A 16,444-nucleotide genomic window follows, 5' to 3' on the forward strand; every position below is an offset into this window, starting at 1 on the left:
AAAACCCGAGCTTGACGACTTATTTTATTATAAAAATATTAAAGTAATATTATATTACATATATTTTATAATTGATTTAAGTAAAAAAATTTATTACACAACAGTAATTAAAATAGTAATTTAGATTAGATCTTGAATTTGTAAAATCTATCCAACACTACTACTTTTTTTTTAGAATTTTTATACAGTTTCAATAAAATTAATTATTATATAAACAACAATAATCAAAATATTTGTAGACTCAAATGATAAATTAATATTTATTTATAAAAAACAAAACACGAGCTAAATTGCATAATTCAAATTATTTTGATTTAAAATCTTAATTATTTCTCAAAATATTAAAATTGAAATTTTAATATATATTTTAAGGCAAAAAAAAAAAAAACCCACATTCACAATACTGAATAACTAATATACACATTTCTAATTTTCTCTCAAGCTTCTTGCTGGTGTGCGGGCTATGGAGAGTTGATAAATCCGTTGGTTTTCTTCTTTGTTTCTCAATCCAACTTCATCAAGCTTCGTTTTCCTGCAAATTCATACGCTTTCGATCTCCATTATCTCTAAATCCAAGTAAGGTTTTTTTTTTTTTTTGAATTTCTTCCATTCTTGTTTTTAATTCGATTTTTTAAAGGTATTTATTTTATTGGTTGGCAGTTGATTTTCTGCGTTTCTGTTTTGTCTTTTAATAAATAGAAATCCTCAGCTTTTAGATCCTCTTCTGGGTTTTTCTTTGTTTTTCATTTAGATTTGTTTTCAATAATTTCCTTTTTAACTCTCATTTTAAAGCCTTGGATTTTTGTTTCTTCATGCAACAAGTTTATCATTTTCTTTTTGATGTTGCAACAATCTGAGGATTTAGTAATGCTTATGATTCTCGCTAATTGTTTGTTCTTTATTTGGTGAACGGATTATAACATGACAGCCCTTAAATTTTTTTTCAAAAATATTTGGTAATTTTCACATCAATTATTTATTTTTTACCCCCTCCCTCCCAGTTTTAGTGTGTCTGAGGTCTGGTTTGCTTCAGTACTATTCTTTCAAGATTTTCCTTTATGCCTTCTGGGTTTTTTTAATGATTGGTGAAGTGTAGATCCTTTCGTAATTTTAGGCTTCTTTGTTTTGTAGGGGGAAAAAATGCACTTTCTTTTGATCTTTTGAGGTGGGATTTGTTATGTTAGTCTTTTAGGTATGTTAGTTTATTCAACAGAGTTTGGGTTCGAAGAACTTTGAATGATAGAGGAGTTTGCGGTCTGCCTTATGCATGTATGCATTTATTCTTGAAATGAAATGTATTTGATAATTTCTTCACTTCTAAGGGAAGTAGAGAATTATTCATTTTTTTTAATATATATTGTTAGATAAATGAGAAAGATGTTTTCGGATCATCTGGACTGAAGGGAGTTGAAATGAATGGATGGGTCTAATTTCAGGTTCTAAATTTTGTTGCTGACTGGTGAAGCTTCAGGTATGCGGGCAGGTGGCTTTCGAGTCGACTTTAGGACTGATATAGTCCTTTACCTACAAATTTTTGTTTGAGAATTTGGGGTAAAAGTTGCTTTAAGTAAAAATAATTACATGGGAATTCAGACAATGGGGTCTCAAGGTGATAGTGGTAGTAATGGAAAACAGTTGCAATTCCAGCAGTTAACTCAGCAAAATTCGATGTATAGCCTCACATTGGATGAGGTACAAAATCAGCTGGGTGACTTGGGAAAACCTCTGAGTAGCATGAACCTAGATGAGCTTCTCAAGAATGTATGGACCTTGGAGGCTAACCAGACTTTCGGTATGGACTCTGATGGCACCGTGCTGACCAATCAAGCTTCTCTGCAGCGTCAGGCGAGTTTGTCATTAACTGGTGCTTTGAGCAAGAAGACAGTTGATGAGGTTTGGAGAGACATTCAACAAAGCAAAAATGATGGGGAAAAGAAATCTAGAGAAAGGCAGCCTACCCTTGGAGAAATGACATTGGAGGATTTTCTAGTGAAAGCTGGAGTTGTTGCCGAAGCATCTACGGACGGAGACGTTGGTGCTTCTATTGCTGGGGTAGATCTAAGTGTTGCACCACAGTTTGCGCAGCAAGGTCAGTGGATGCAGTACCCACAGCCACAATATCACCATCCTCAACAAAGTATAATGGGGGTTTACATGCCACCCCAGCCTATGCCCCGGCCATTAGCCTTAGGGACTGCTGCTGTAATGGATGTCTCGTACCCGGAGAACCAGGTACCATTACATTCGCCTTTGATGGGAACATTATCAGATACACAGGCATCTGGAAGGAAAAGAGGTGCCCCCGAGGACATAGTTGAGAAAAATGTTGAAAGGAGACAAAAGAGGATGATAAAGAATAGGGAATCTGCAGCACGTTCACGAGCAAGGAAGCAGGTTGGCTTTTTTTTGTTATTTATCTCTAAAATGTGACACTTGACAGTCACATTATTCTTTTTTGTTTCTTTTTGTTTTTACTTTGAAATGTTTAAAAGATGTTTATAAACAGGCTTACACTAATGAACTGGAGAACAAAGTTTCACGTCTAGAAGAGGAAAATGAGAGGCTGAGGAAACGGAAGGTTAGATCTGTCTTACAAGACACTTTCTGATTCATTTACATTCAATTGATGATCTTGAAACGTTTTACACTTAAGAAGATAATAGTTTCATTTTCTTTTCCAACCTGTTCTTTGAAGAAGAGGATAAATTTCTTATTACTCAAAAGTCAAAATTAGTATTTCTGTCTTTGTGTTTCCCAATATCTATTTCCTTGTGTCAATAACCTGTTACACTATGTTTATATTCTATCCAAAACCGAGTTGTATATCATCAAACCATTTTATTGCATTAAATACCTTCATGTCCATAACTCTTGGAACTTAAATATGGCCAATGGTAGATATTAAACACTCCAACTGTTTAGAGAATTGAACTCTTTTGCCTCTTTATGCGAATATCAATTGTATGATATTTATGGGATCACCAAGTATACAATCTGTCAATATATTCTTCCAAATCAGATCATATATCATCAAACCATTTTATTTCTTCAAGTGCCTTCATGTCCATAACTCTTAGAACTTAAATGTGGCCAATGGTTGATATTAAACACTCCAACAGCTTACAGAATTGAATTCATTTTCCTCTGTATGTGTTAACAGTTGTATAATATTTATGGAATCTCCTAGTTGGTTAGCAGCTGTTTTTCATACAGTTAGATCGTGATGCTGCCTTGTGTTGTTCCCTTTTCTCATATAACCCAAATAGAATAAAATATTGTTCAGCCTGACCTGAACTTTGATTCAGATTCCAATTAAATCACAAAAAACCTGCTTTAATGCTAACACGTTGCATTCCTTGCCATCCCCTTATCATATACTAGCAAACATGGGAACTGCAAAGTCTATGTGTTCAGCCTGTTGGTTACTAAGGCTATCTAATGTCTCTTCTCAACACCATGAATTGTGCATGATGCAGCATTTTTTTCGTTTATGATATACCAGTCTGCTATGGCAAAGCCAGGTTCTTAACCATCATCTATCTCGATAGCTTCATCTTCCTTTATGTGTGATAATTCCGTTGAAAACTTCCTGTAGACTTGTTTAACAGATATCTTCCTTTCGTTAATATGAATTCCGTTGCCAGTGAATGGAAAATGAAAATTTTAATCACTACACTTGTTATCAAGACATAGTCACTCTTGCATGCTTGGTTTAAGACTGTTAAGGCATTCAACCTTGCACCAATTTAATATGTCACGAGAACATTCTCCAAAGTTAAATACTGTGGACAACACAAACTGACACTCCCATTAAGTCCCAAAATCGATAATATACACAAATAGGCCTATCATGTTGACTATGGAAATGAGGTAGCAAATACTGGCAGAACTGGGGCAACGAAAACTTCTGGCTGTGATTGCATGTTAAAGCATTCAACTTAAAATTGAATGGTCATAGGTCAGCATCCACCTTGAATCCCAGCTAGCCGTAACTAAATTTGTGTAAGCACGTTATAGAGACCTTTATCGTGAATTGCTTTAGGATGAACTGTTTTTTCGCAAGGTAGCTAGAGGGATGTTTACATGAATTTAACCATAAGATTGGTAAATCTTGCTGCAGAACAGGTTTCACATATTGTAGAATATAACCATGACCCAAAGAAGACAGTTTGGACAGTAAAATTGTTTGTCTCAAACTCTGAAATCCATAATCTTATTAGGAGCCCATCTGTTGGGCGACTTAATTTAAGCCAGGTTAAATCCATTTGTGTCGTGTTCTTATGTTTCTCTAGGAAATAGTAGGATATAGGGTTGTTGGTGTTTGTTAAGTGGTGTTATCCACATTCGGTAAGTTGTTGGTTTTCTATGGTCTTATATTTACAGTCGGGTCCTCCACCTATTACCAATTGATTTTAAGTTGGATGCTTTAACTTGGTGTTAGAGCCTTGGGTCAGTTATGTTGTTGATCCTACTGAACTCCGTGTGAGGTTGACAACCCTTGGTGCAGTTGTCCACTTGTAATCCCTGTTAGCTTCATGTGAGGGGAAGTTTTAAGTGGTTTATCCACATCTGTTAAGTATTGGGTTCTTATGGTCTTGTATTAAAGTTAGCCCTCCACTTATTGCCAAAATGGTTTTTTTAGGTTGGATGCTTTCACTCATTTTTCTAATTGTTAGGTATATCTTGTTAAATATTGTATGCAAACCCTTTAACCGTGAATAGCTGTGTTACTCCAACTTTCCATTGTTTTTTTAAGAAGTACCTGTATTTGTTGCATATTCCGACATGGTTGTGGAGATATGATCCTCCATAGACTCTCTAAGCACATGGAAATGTCGAGAAAAATTAAGAAATCCTGTCTCAGGATACATACCCCTCCCTTACACTCACACTCAAGTCCGAGTAGCATAGAACTTAAGATCCTTGATTTACTGTGAGAAGTACAAGAAACAACTGGAGACGGCATTTGTTTCCTTGTTTTTGTGTTTCCGGCCCTCAATCTCAACTCCTTAATATTTTTTCTCATTCAATTCAGCCTGAAAATGATACCGCGCATATTACAACTGCATTTGCTTCTGCATGTAGTTTTCATTACATGAAAAATTTTACAAGTTTCATTCATCGCTACTGCAAACGATTTGTTTTCATTCTTGGTTCTGGGATTTTATATTCTCAGGAGCTAGAGAAGCTGCTGCCGTCCGCACCTCCTCCCGAGCCAAAATATCAGCTTCGTAGAACATCATCGGCCCCATTCTAACAATCCCGTAGCAGTTAGTGTGAAAGTTTTGCATATACAAACCAGCTTCTGGCATCTGTTTCTGGTTTCAATTTAGGCATAAGGTTAGAGTCAATGCATCTTCCAGAGGCAGCCATTGTTTCATTTGCCGGTAATGGTTGCTTCCCTCTTGTAAGAGTTTTTTTTCCCCCTTCATGTATTTACTTTTTTACTATGAAATTAATTCAACTGGTAAGCTTTGTCCCTAAATGTGTAGTTGTGCGCCTTTTTTTTTTTTTAATTTCCTTTTGAAATTAAATGTGTAGTTTTGTCCCTAAAGGTACAACATATAGTCATAAATAAAGACCAAGAGCCAAACCCATGTAGCAGGTGGCCACGACCAGCCCCCAAATCACCAGGAAGCAAATGAGATCCCACCAGGGCCTCCTCTAAGAATGGCAGCTTTTGCCAATTTATCTGCACTCCCATTAGCCTCCCTCTTAATGTAAATGATTTCCCGGTAAAATTTCAGTCAGAATGGTAATTGTTAAATTCATTAAGTTTTATTATTTTTAAAATATGATGCACCAAATATATTATTATTTGTAATGTTATATTAGCTTATTATTTTTACATTACTCATGAAAAATTCAATTAAATGATTAATGATGATCATTTACATCAAGATTGAAAATTTAAAATTCGAAAAGTATGGTTTTAACATGATCCAATAACTTTTGCAAGAAGTAGTAGAATTGAACCTTTAATAATCATTCTCAATAATCAGTCTAGCACCACTAGCCCGTTTAGAAGCAACGAAGATATCCAAAGCTTCCTTTAACAGCTTGCAACTCAGAGTTCAGAAATCAAGGGGTCGCAAACACCAATCACAATAGAGAAAGTAAAAAGGGTAGTACCATTATGATCACATAAAATCCCTGAAGACCAGCTGGTCCAGGATTAAGTCTAACCGGGTCACCACTAAATCTCAAAGTCCATAGAGCGGACGACGTCCAAATGGAAGATAGAGACCGCCTTGTCGACTTGACTCTTGAGCATCCCACGAAATTTATGGCATAAAAGGAAATCATCCAAGGAAAGAATGGCTTTAGGCCATTTTGCGTTACTCCACCATACTATTCTCATCAAAGTAAGGTCGAATAAACAGTTAATATCAACGACCCTCCCCTTGGAAACAAATTCATTCCAAAAAAAGACAAATAAACCAAGAGATCGTTAAAAAATGCCACCTCCCATACCTTAGCCCATCTGCTCAACCTACCAGCTTGGACTCAAGCTTCAAGGAACAGCCGAGCTTTACAGGGGAGGGCCCAATTGACATTCCAAAGGGCCATCGCTGCAAAACTCACCTCGAGATCTCACAATTAAAGCAGAGATGGACAACCGACTTAAGCGCAAGATGGCATAAACTACAAATGATGATTGCATCAGAAACAACCACACATTTAGCGAATTCCACTTTTGTAGGGAAAAGAATTCAATCTTAGGAGGGGTAAGACCAACCTACACCTTCCTCCAAGCAGTACAAGATATCATCACCTTTGAACACACCAACCTGCAATAATCTTTAGACGAATAAATTCCTATTGATGAATCGTACCACCTGATGCAATCAGCTTGCATGGACCCAAAATTGTACCCTTCTAACTAGAGCTTTAAGGCTTCTCACTGATTTAATTCCCAATCATAGGGAGTTCTTCTCAAACAAATGCCCTACTTCCAGCTTCCATTCTCCTACCTTCCTAACTCACAAACTTTTCCCACCTTATTAGACACCAAAGCGAAAATCCTAGGCAAAGACTTAAAAAAAAGCTTCGGTGTGCTGGTAATTTAACAAACAGATTATAAGAGGAAAGCAAGGCTAAGGGAAAAATCAACACACAATAATTGGTAACGCAATTTGAATTCGTCAATCCTACCCTATGGAACCTCGCTAATAATTTTATTTAACTATTGTCCGGATCACCTATTGGCTAAAGTTCAATCTACACTTACAACAATGATAATTATAGCCCAACGAGTTAAAGTTTACTCTCCAAGAAATACCTAAAAAAAAGAGTGCAAAATTACATAGCAAAAAGTAACAACTACTACAGCTTCTCCAAGTAACTTGAAAAGATAAATCAACATTTAAAATAAAGAAATTATCCACACAAAAATCCCCTCTTTAAATTTTGAATTAATGCTTCCTCTCCAAGTTAAGCTAAATCCCCTCTCCTACTTGAAAAGATAAATCAACAAAAAGTTCTAGCCATGTTAAGCTTCCCGGTATCCTCACTTTTAGCCTTAGCACATTTCTTATTGTTTCAAATTTATTCCATTTTCTGGGCACGTTCGAATAATACCACAAACTCTTTTATTTCCAATGCACCCACTATCGTTCGTATGTCTTCGTTTAAACCCTATTCGAATCGAGTACACATCTCAGCCTCTGAAGGTATAAATTCTCAAGCATATTTACTCAAGCAAAATGAGTTTACACTCATATTCAACATCTGACATATTTTCATGTTTCAAATCCATAAATTCTCGTTTCTTCTTCTCTAGATACATTTTATTGATATATTTCTTCTTAAATTCAATTTGAAAGAAATCTCATGTTACTCTGTCTCTCGAGACCACAAATGTCAAAGTAATCCACCATTGGTACGCTTCTTCTTTCAACAGAGATATAACACATTTTAGACTATCATTGGAAGAACAAGCTATTCATCAAGAACTCGTTGAGTTTTTTCCAGCTAGTATTCAGCTTTCACTGGATCATCATTATATAGACCTCGAAATTCTTCTACCCCACACTTGTGAATCTTATCTATCGGGGGTCGATTAATAATTATCAGACTTGAACTTTAAGGACAACAGGGTGCCGAGGGAGGCAAACGAAGGGGCAGAGGTTGCGGAGCTGCAAGGTTAGCTCACATAAACTGTGCAAATCATTCATTCATCATTTGAAAGAAAACACCACAGTCCTTACTTCTAGGTATTTAGGATACGGGTATACTATGAATTGCTCCATGTTTGAAAGTCGGAACATTACTATCTACCTCATTTGGTACGACACAGTTAGACTCGACCGACATTGTATATCTATACGAAAAACAAAATCAGATTGGATAAAAATCATCACACTGTCACATGTTCTTGTGGCATATATTTTCTAGACTCGACACATGCTACATTCAGCCTGAGAATCAACTAAATCATAGCTCTAATACCACTAAATGTAACACCCCTAGCTCTCCCTATTCGCCAAGACTGAGCTATAGAATTTTACAGAACAAAACGAAACAGTTACAGACCTTTAACGAATAATTCAAATAAAAAATCATTATAAATCATAATATAAGTCATTCAGAGAAAATTTAAACCTTTTTTTAGCTTAATACAAGCTTACGTGAGTTCTAAAGTTGACATGGGATCAAACAAGGATCAAATTGCAAAGTTTGAAAAATACAGGGCTAACGTTGTGGCGAGGCTCTCCCCATGTTGTGACGTCGCCAAACAGTCGATCACATCATGACGTTGGACCATTTGACATCTAGACGTCACAGACTGTTGGCCGATGTTGCGACGAGAGAAGCTCGACGTCGGGACGAGAAACCTATTTTTGGCCAAAAATATGTTCATTTTATGCTTGTTCTAATTCAACTTACCAAATATGCCTATGTATGCTTTTAACAACATTTAAAACATGTTCAAAACATAACAATTTACATGCCTAAACATATCACATGATCATCTAATCAATCCACAAAACCAATATACCACATTTGGCACCAAAATCACAACAATGATACATGAATCAAACCCAACCATTTTACCTATTTATGAAATTCCATATTACTTATTTAAAACAAGTCATAAGTTAGTTCATATGTATAACTCAAAATAATTGCCCATCCATATATGCTAACATTATACCAACTATGAACATAAGCAATTAACATTACCATAAGTTACCATAGGTGTTAAAAAATTAAGTATGCCATAAACTTATTTAATATTACAAATGCCTTGACACTTCTAAGTACATGCCACATATAACTGAGTTCAAAAAATCAAAAGTCTATTGAATCAGGAGATGGATAGTGTGAGCTTATCATAAATCCGATCGCCATATTTTGAATATCCAAAATCTACAAGAAAAGTAACAATGACAGAGTAAGTATTACGAATACTTAGTAAGTTCATACGATACAAATAATTAACTTACCTTAACCATTCAATATATAAAAATCATTATGCAAAAACAAATTCACCTAACATGACATAACACAACAACATCAACAAGGTGAGTTTTGATATATCATCGTACTTGTAATGCTCTAATTGTATCATATCAAATTCAAGCCAAACATTCTGTATATGTATCTCAATTCATCATTCAACCTTTCATTTACTACTTTTGAATTTTTATCACTTTACTAGACATTACAGTTTCACATTTCAATTCATTGCCCGATGAACACTGTAAAAGAACTCGAAAATATTGGTAACAATCATGTCTAATGCTTGTCCAAGCTAATCATATACATTAGTGTTAGATTATCCGTCCTGGCTAAACCTTTTTTGACACATCACATAGCCTATCCAGGGCTATATATATACATGTAAGGTTACTCGTTCGGGCTAAACCTATAAAACGAAAACAAGTTAATCGTCCAAGCTAAACATGTGTTACATGTATTTTTGAGTTTGCAACAAATTATGGATCTCGGAATCATCAAAAAACAACCTATAACCATGTGTATGAAACTTTTACTAAGTTCATCAGAACAACTTCAACATGTAAGTTCAGAATCATTCCTTCACAATTTAGTCTAATTTTCACCTTTTGTACCAAATTGTAATTAATCTAAATATTCAATTAACATTCCTATATGCATTTAAGTAAAATTTAACAACATAACTTAAACACATTTATATCATATAAACTTGGAAAAACAACAACGGATAAGACGTTAGGGACTATTCAACAATTTTCCCTTTTTCGCATATATCTTCTAGTTGTTGTAAATCTCGATCAGTTGGAAGAACAAAGCTTGAAAATGGAGAAACCCTATTTTATTTCTAATATTCAGCCAAATAGATGAAGCATTGAAGAAGATGATGAAAAAGTGACATCTTTTCTTCTTTATTTTAACTTATATACTATGGTAAAATTTGTAAATACTTTAATCTTTTAGATTAACCCATAATTAAACATGCCATTAATCATGTTTAGGCCTTTTAATGTGATTGATAACATCATCATCCACCCAACATGTAAAGACATTGGTCCAATTGCATAATTGGACCCTTGAAGATTTAAAAATTTTATAGTGATTAACTGTTACAGTTTTTACGATTTAGTCCTTGAACCATAATTAATCATTCATTCAATAAAATTACTAAACTAAAAATCAATTCAACACTATAATTGAATTGTAAATATTAAATAATAATATTTATGAACTTGATCATCGAAAAATAAGGTTTCAAAATCACCATGTCCGACATCACTGAAAGTCGAGTTGTTACAAGACCAAAAAGGAGACGATGTGGTTCCTCATCAGTAGATGTTGGTACCTCTTAAGTTGGGGTCCTATACCCTTGGGATTTGAAGGGACAATTTTGGGACTTAAGGTCTGGACCATACAAGGCATTAGGTTTGGTACCCTTCTGGCAATTTGCTTACTGCCAACTTAGGTATCAGTTCTTTTGGCCTAAGTATCGCACCCAGCCTAAAAATACTTAGAAATTTTATTTAAAATGAATTTTGAAGCTTTTGAATTATTTCTAAGTATTAAAAATAACTTGAAGTAATTTGTTAAAACATAACTTATCAAAATTGATTAAAGGATTATTTGTTATATCAAAACATTAGAAAATCAAAGTTAACAATGCCTAGACGAAGAACACATACAATGAAATGTTGTCAAAATAGGACCTCATTTTCAAATTCAATGAAAATATGCGAAAAGAGGTATCTAGTCTGAAAGAATAAAATCAAAAGTTGTCCAAAAATGTTAATAAAACTCTGCTCTTATTAGAACAAAAACTTGAAATGTTGTTGCTCAATCCATTTTAAAGAAGCTCAGATTGAAAAGCAAAAAGCTAGATGAAATAATGTCTATTGGTAGGTGAGATGCTGGTCATGAAGGATTGGATTATGCTAGCGAGTCTTTCACCTCTAATAGTTTAATTGTGTTTGTTAAAGCACAAGGTATGTCAACTCTTCCTTTAAATACTCAATAGTTATCAAATACCCATGTTCAAACTAATATATAGAGAAAATGAAAACTACCAATCTGCCATTATTGTAGGATTATCAAAAACATCATACCAAGATGCTATAGAATGCTCAGAGACCTGAGAAGAGACTGTCGTGTTAAACAAATGTGGCCACATTTGGAACCACACTTAAGAAGATAATAAATAAATAAATAAAACAAGTGTGGAGAAAAAAAATTGCCTTATTGTTGCTAATACTTCCTTGAAAGCTACTACCAATAATCACTACATCAAAATAGGTTTTTAGCGGCGCTTTTTAAGGCCTTTAGCGGCGCTTTGACAAGCGCCGCAAAAAATACCGCTATAGAACGCGTCGCTAACTTTTGCGGCGTTTTTTGAAATAAACGCCGCTATAGACCATGACCTTTAGCGGCGCTTTTACCACAAACGCCGCTAAAGACCAGTACCTTTAGCGGCGCTTTTCCCACAAACGCCGCTATAGACCATGACCTTTAGCGGCACTTTTCCCACAAACGCCGCTAAAGACCAGTACCTTTAGCGGCGCTTTTTCCACAAACGCCGCTATAGACCATGACCTTTAGCGACGCTTTTCACAAAAACGCCGCTAAAAACTTATCTTTTAAAAAAATATTTTTTTTTCAAATAATATTTATTTCTATGATAAATATTATATTATGTTTTAAGGATAAATAAAAATTATTATTTAAATTAAATTTTATACAAAAATTTTAACTTTAAAACTAAATATAAATATAAAATTAATGAATTTAAATTTAGAATTTAAAATAATAAATTAATAGCACAATTAAAATCCAAAAGTTAGAACACTTAAGTAAAAATAAAAATTTAGAATCAAAACTAAAATAAATAATACATATGCAAGGTAATAAAATATACAATGCATTTTCTTAATCAAGTAAATCTTGGTAATAAAAGATATAATACATTTACTTAATCAAGGAAATCTTGGTAATAAAGTATCCTGAAGCATGGCTTCTTCAAAATCATCCTCATAACGATCCATTTGTCCCATGCCAATCTCAACAAAAATACCCAAGACATTCTTCAATAATGCTCGGTCTATCTGTTCTCCCTCACGTTCTTTATCAATCTAATAAAGTAACCACTCCTCTTAGTTTTTTTATTCAAAATGTGACCTATATACAATTAACCATGACACAATGATGTAAACTTACAAGGGCAATTACGGCATCTCTGACTTTTTCATGCACTTCCTGATATACCTGAAATGAGTAAAACAGATCACACACAGTTAAAAGTATATGGAAATAATAGGCAACTAACTCTCAAAATCCAGTTCATTACAGCAGAACCAGTATTGGATAAAGGTGTGCTTAAAGAACTTATGACAAACACAGAAAGTGCAGCATCGGTAATGTCACGACAAAATCACCACTTATTTCTCGAAGTTCCTTGCTTGAAGACTAACTATTGCATCTGCTGAGCCTGCTGCAGGAAATTTAAGTCTCTGGAGATTCTTGCATCGCAAGGAGAGTGAGACTGTAGCTACAGTATCAAATTTGTAAGATCGGAGGTCCAGTGACCCCCATAAACAGGGCAAAGAACCTAAGAGCCTAAATGTTCGACAAGTTGATGCCAAACTAGCTCGATCTCAATAATTCAAATAAGAGAAGAGTTGAATAACTGTATCATCAGGCAAGGTTGTCCAATCAACTCCACAAACTGTAGCTGAATTCAAACATCCACTATCGAGTGTCGCCAAACTAATGTTTGTCTGATATTTTTCCTCACTATGTGAACATTTTTGCCTCACTCTTTCACTCATATCCTACAAGTTTTGGACCACTGCAAGCAAAGAAATAATATGACAAAATCACAGGTTCACTCAATAAGAACTCCAAATTCTCAAGGGAAAAAAATTCATAAGCTTGAACACAAGTAATCTTTCAATTGAAAAAACAATGAAAGAATTTCAATAAACAGGCTTCATTCTTTTCCCAAATATTACAGACCCAGCAAAGGAAAACCTCAAATTTCAAGTACTCATTTTCCCAGGAACTATAAAATAAACACTGAAACATGACGATCAATCTTGAATTTCAGTAAACAGATAAAATATCTGATCAAACAAGCTTCATTTTTCCCACCTCAAAACTACAGAACCCCATTAAAAAGAAGTCCTCAAATTTAATCAACATTTAGTAAAACAAGCATCATTCCGTCAATTCCCACAGACCCGGAAAGTCGATTCTCCAAAAATTCAACCCCAGCGCAGAAAAGAGAAAGAAAGAAAAATTCAAAGTTTAGCATAAAGAATCAATGAATATACCTTTGAGATAGCAGAAATTGGTGAAAAGGAAAATTCTATGAAACTGAGGAGGAGCTCAATATATGTTATACATACATATATATAGGGTCATTAGTCATTACCCTTTGGCGTTTAAAATGTAAAAACAGCAGTTAAAGACAGGAAAAACCAGTATTGGATAAAGGTGTCCTATAATGTTCATTACATAAAGTGGCCGAAAAACACAAATAACCACACAATGAATGACGACAGACTCTGCTAAATTTAACTTGCAAAAATATGAACTTCAATTAAATTCTTTGCTTTTAAGAGATTAGTGTGTCGTTAAGCTAGTTATGAAGCTTGCTAAGGAATGTGATTTTGAGGAGATTAAGGTTAACAGTTCAGTAATTATTGATGCTGAGAAAGCTAAAGTCGCCATGTTGACAACAAAAAAGTTTGCAGAAGCTTCAATCATTCTTAGTTTCGTGCCTATAAATTTCGTATTTAATAAGGTGCCTTAAAAATTTTGCATTGATTATATATAATAATATTATAATTTTCCTCAAAATATATACAAATAATATTATTTGTGCATGTTATTTGATGAACAATGCAAAACAGATTTGTAACAGATGGATTCATAATTTAGCAGGGGGAAAAACAATTGCAGATCCAAGTGCAAGTATCACAAAATTTACATTAAGAAAACAGATATTTTGAATTGAAATTCAAGCCGCCAAAATACCAAATCAAATTTCAAATTAATTCAAGATCTAAACAGAAAAAAAAAACCATCACTAATTTAACCCAGATCTCGAAAAACACCAATAATTTAAAAATGAAATCAACAAAACCAAGAATTAATAAAGACATGGAAGAAGCTAGTTCACCTTAAAAACACCTTGGGGTGTTTGAGAAATGCTTTCTCCGTCTAATATAAAATAAAAAGAAAGATCAAAGCAGTTTCAACACATAAAAATAAGACAGATAAAAGGCAGAGAAAGAGGAATGTGGACTAGATTCATACCAAGTCAGAAACAGCAGTCTGTAACTTTGGAGACCAGTTAACCATGTAAGACCCTAAAAGAAGATATCATATCAGTTAAACTAGATTAGTTACTGAGACTAATATGGTGCAATTAACAATAAAATCAAATCAGAAAAATCTGCGCTGAGTTGTATAGTTGAATATTTGATAAATTAACAAACAAACAAAAAAAAAGTAGTTCCCACATCCTACCACCAAACACCAGAGAATATATTCAAGTCACCATGAAAAATAACTGTACTTGAAGTCCAAAAGAAAGCTTTTAAGTTTAAAACCTCCTTCCCTTCAGTCTTTTGCTCAGCTATTTTCAGACCAGACATTCTATATGCACATGTACAATAATAAGTACAGAAAAGTCTATTTACATCAGTTCCATGTTATACCAAGTTTGGACCAGTCAGTGACTAACTCAGACTAGATGTCAAATTGAACCATCAGTATTTCTAAATCAATACACTCTAAGGGGGAAAAGATATATAAAATTCCTTTTAAATGTTAATACTAGTCTTTCTTTGTTGTTTTTCATTTGATATCATAATTTCTTCTAGATTTTTAGTGCACAGAAAGATAATATTGACATTCTTTTCTTTTCCCTATATAAAAGTCACAGAAAGATATATAAAAGTCACAGACCGATCATATCAAACTCCATGTCATCTTCATTGAGTCGAACCACTTCAACTCTAAAGTTGTTAGAGAATCGGTCAAGTCATGAACTATTATCAATTCCCATCGATGCATAAGCGCCAGAATATTGAATACTCTCAGTCTACAAGCAACAAAAGCCCCCAAAACATAAGACGTTTAATTATAATACAAAAAAAGAGACCCACAAATTTCAGAACCTTAAGAACAGAACAAGACAGATGATACAAAGAAACTAACCCAAACCCCAAATAGGGAAAAAGGCTCCATTTTTTTTAATTACCCAATTAAACAACCCCAAGAAACCACTGTTTCTTAACACTCCATATATGAATAAAAGGGTGTTCATGAAAAAATTTCAACTGAAGATGTGTGCTTTAGGTGATAAAAAAAAAAGGGGGTAAGAGAGAAATACATGGATAGGGGCGTCCTTATTGCATGAAACACGACTTCGTTGGAGTTCAAGATGCGGCGGAAGTTGACCCATTGGCACATCTGGCAAATCCCAGATTGAAAATTTCTTCTTTTCTTCTCCTTCCCCCTCTGCCATTGCTTTGTTGCTTAGATTTTGCTATTAGGAATTTAGGGTTTAAATGGGAACTGAAAAGAAAGGGGTTTTAGCTATCTACACGGTTGAGGAGAAACGCTTAGATTTTGTTCTTTTTTGACAAAGAGAACGCACAAAAGGAATTTCAAAAATTTGGAGATTTTAGGCGGAGAAATTTGGAAATAAAACGCGCCTTTTTTTTAAATGATTTTTACGGCATTTTTAATAAAAATGTCGCAATAAATTATGTTATTTTGAATAAAATAATATCGTTTTACTCTGTTAAAAATTTTTTATTTTGTATATTAAATAATAACTATTTTAATATTTTAAGTAAGCAAATTTGTAATTTTTTGAGGAAAGTAATATTCAAATTAAACTACTTTTTATATAAATTATATAAAAATGAGATAAATTGAAATATAAATATGTAAATATTTGGATAAAATTTAAATTTAAATT

The 16,444-nt window shown here is 33.9% G+C and overlaps 2 protein-coding genes across 15 annotated transcripts; one reads left to right on the forward strand and one right to left on the reverse strand.

The window, feature by feature from the left end:
* Nucleotides 1–395: 395 nt before the first annotated feature.
* LOC105770648 (ABSCISIC ACID-INSENSITIVE 5-like protein 2) lies at nt 396–5,848 on the forward strand. 7 transcript variants are annotated; one of them, XR_001126273.2, is made up of 5 exons: nt 396–576; nt 1,437–2,394; nt 2,507–2,578; nt 5,177–5,387; nt 5,542–5,848. XR_001126273.2 is itself a non-coding variant. In XM_012591949.2 (5 exons), the coding sequence occupies exons 3-5, from the start codon at nt 1,582–1,584 to the stop codon at nt 5,255–5,257; spliced, it is 966 nt and encodes a 321-aa protein (XP_012447403.1). In that variant the 5' UTR covers nt 396–576; nt 1,132–1,269; nt 1,437–1,581; the 3' UTR covers nt 5,258–5,485. The 7 variants fall into 7 exon arrangements, 5 of the variants coding, with proteins under 5 accessions (XP_012447403.1, XP_012447402.1, XP_012447401.1 ...); XR_001126274.2 differs by having other exon boundaries at nt 5,556–5,848; XM_012591949.2 differs by lacking the exon at nt 5,542–5,848 and adding an exon at nt 1,132–1,269 and having other exon boundaries at nt 5,177–5,485.
* A 6,455-nt stretch (nt 5,849–12,303) lies between these two features.
* Nucleotides 12,304–16,139, reverse strand: LOC105770900 (cullin-1-like). Of its 8 annotated transcripts, XR_008195767.1 has the most exons (7): nt 15,851–16,133; nt 15,424–15,559; nt 14,770–14,822; nt 14,633–14,673; nt 12,885–13,297; nt 12,667–12,714; nt 12,304–12,581 (listed from the first exon to the last, which is right to left on the reverse strand). XR_008195767.1 is itself a non-coding variant. In XM_052630180.1 (5 exons), exons 2-5 carry the CDS (start codon nt 15,440–15,442, stop codon nt 12,426–12,428), a joined length of 276 nt encoding a protein of 91 aa, XP_052486140.1. In that variant the 5' UTR covers nt 15,443–15,559; nt 15,851–16,124; the 3' UTR covers nt 12,304–12,425. The 8 variants fall into 8 exon arrangements, 2 of the variants coding, with proteins under 2 accessions (XP_052486140.1, XP_052486141.1); XR_008195769.1 differs by lacking the exon at nt 12,885–13,297 and having other exon boundaries at nt 15,851–16,139; XR_008195770.1 differs by lacking the exon at nt 14,633–14,673 and having other exon boundaries at nt 15,851–16,138.
* Nucleotides 16,140–16,444: the final 305 nt, after the last annotated feature.

The sequence above is a fragment of the Gossypium raimondii genome, chromosome 5 (assembly GCF_025698545.1).
Source record: "Gossypium raimondii isolate GPD5lz chromosome 5, ASM2569854v1, whole genome shotgun sequence".
NCBI classification, from domain to species: Eukaryota; Viridiplantae; Streptophyta; class Magnoliopsida; order Malvales; family Malvaceae; genus Gossypium; species Gossypium raimondii.

What these genes read in the sequence shown, in the direction of transcription:
- LOC105770648 (XM_012591949.2), top strand. Translation starts at nt 1,582, where the DNA reads ATGGGAATTCAGACAATGGGGTCTCAAGGTGATAGTGGTAGTAATGGA. An exon ending in GTTCACGAGCAAGGAAGCAG is followed by an intron (nt 2,395 to 2,506) that starts GTTGGCTTTTTT and finishes GTTTATAAACAG; the next exon opens with GCTTACACTAATGAACTGGA. An exon ending in AGAGGCTGAGGAAACGGAAG is followed by an intron (nt 2,579 to 5,176) that starts GTTAGATCTGTC and finishes TTATATTCTCAG; the next exon opens with GAGCTAGAGAAGCTGCTGCC.
- LOC105770900 (XM_052630180.1), bottom strand. An exon ending in AGACTGCTGTTTCTGACTTG is followed by an intron (nt 12,715 to 14,769) that starts GTATGAATCTAG and finishes TACTCATTTCAG; the next exon opens with GTATATCAGGAAGTGCATGA. An exon ending in GAGATGCCGTAATTGCCCTT is followed by an intron (nt 12,582 to 12,666) that starts GTAAGTTTACAT and finishes TTACTTTATTAG; the next exon opens with ATTGATAAAGAACGTGAGGG.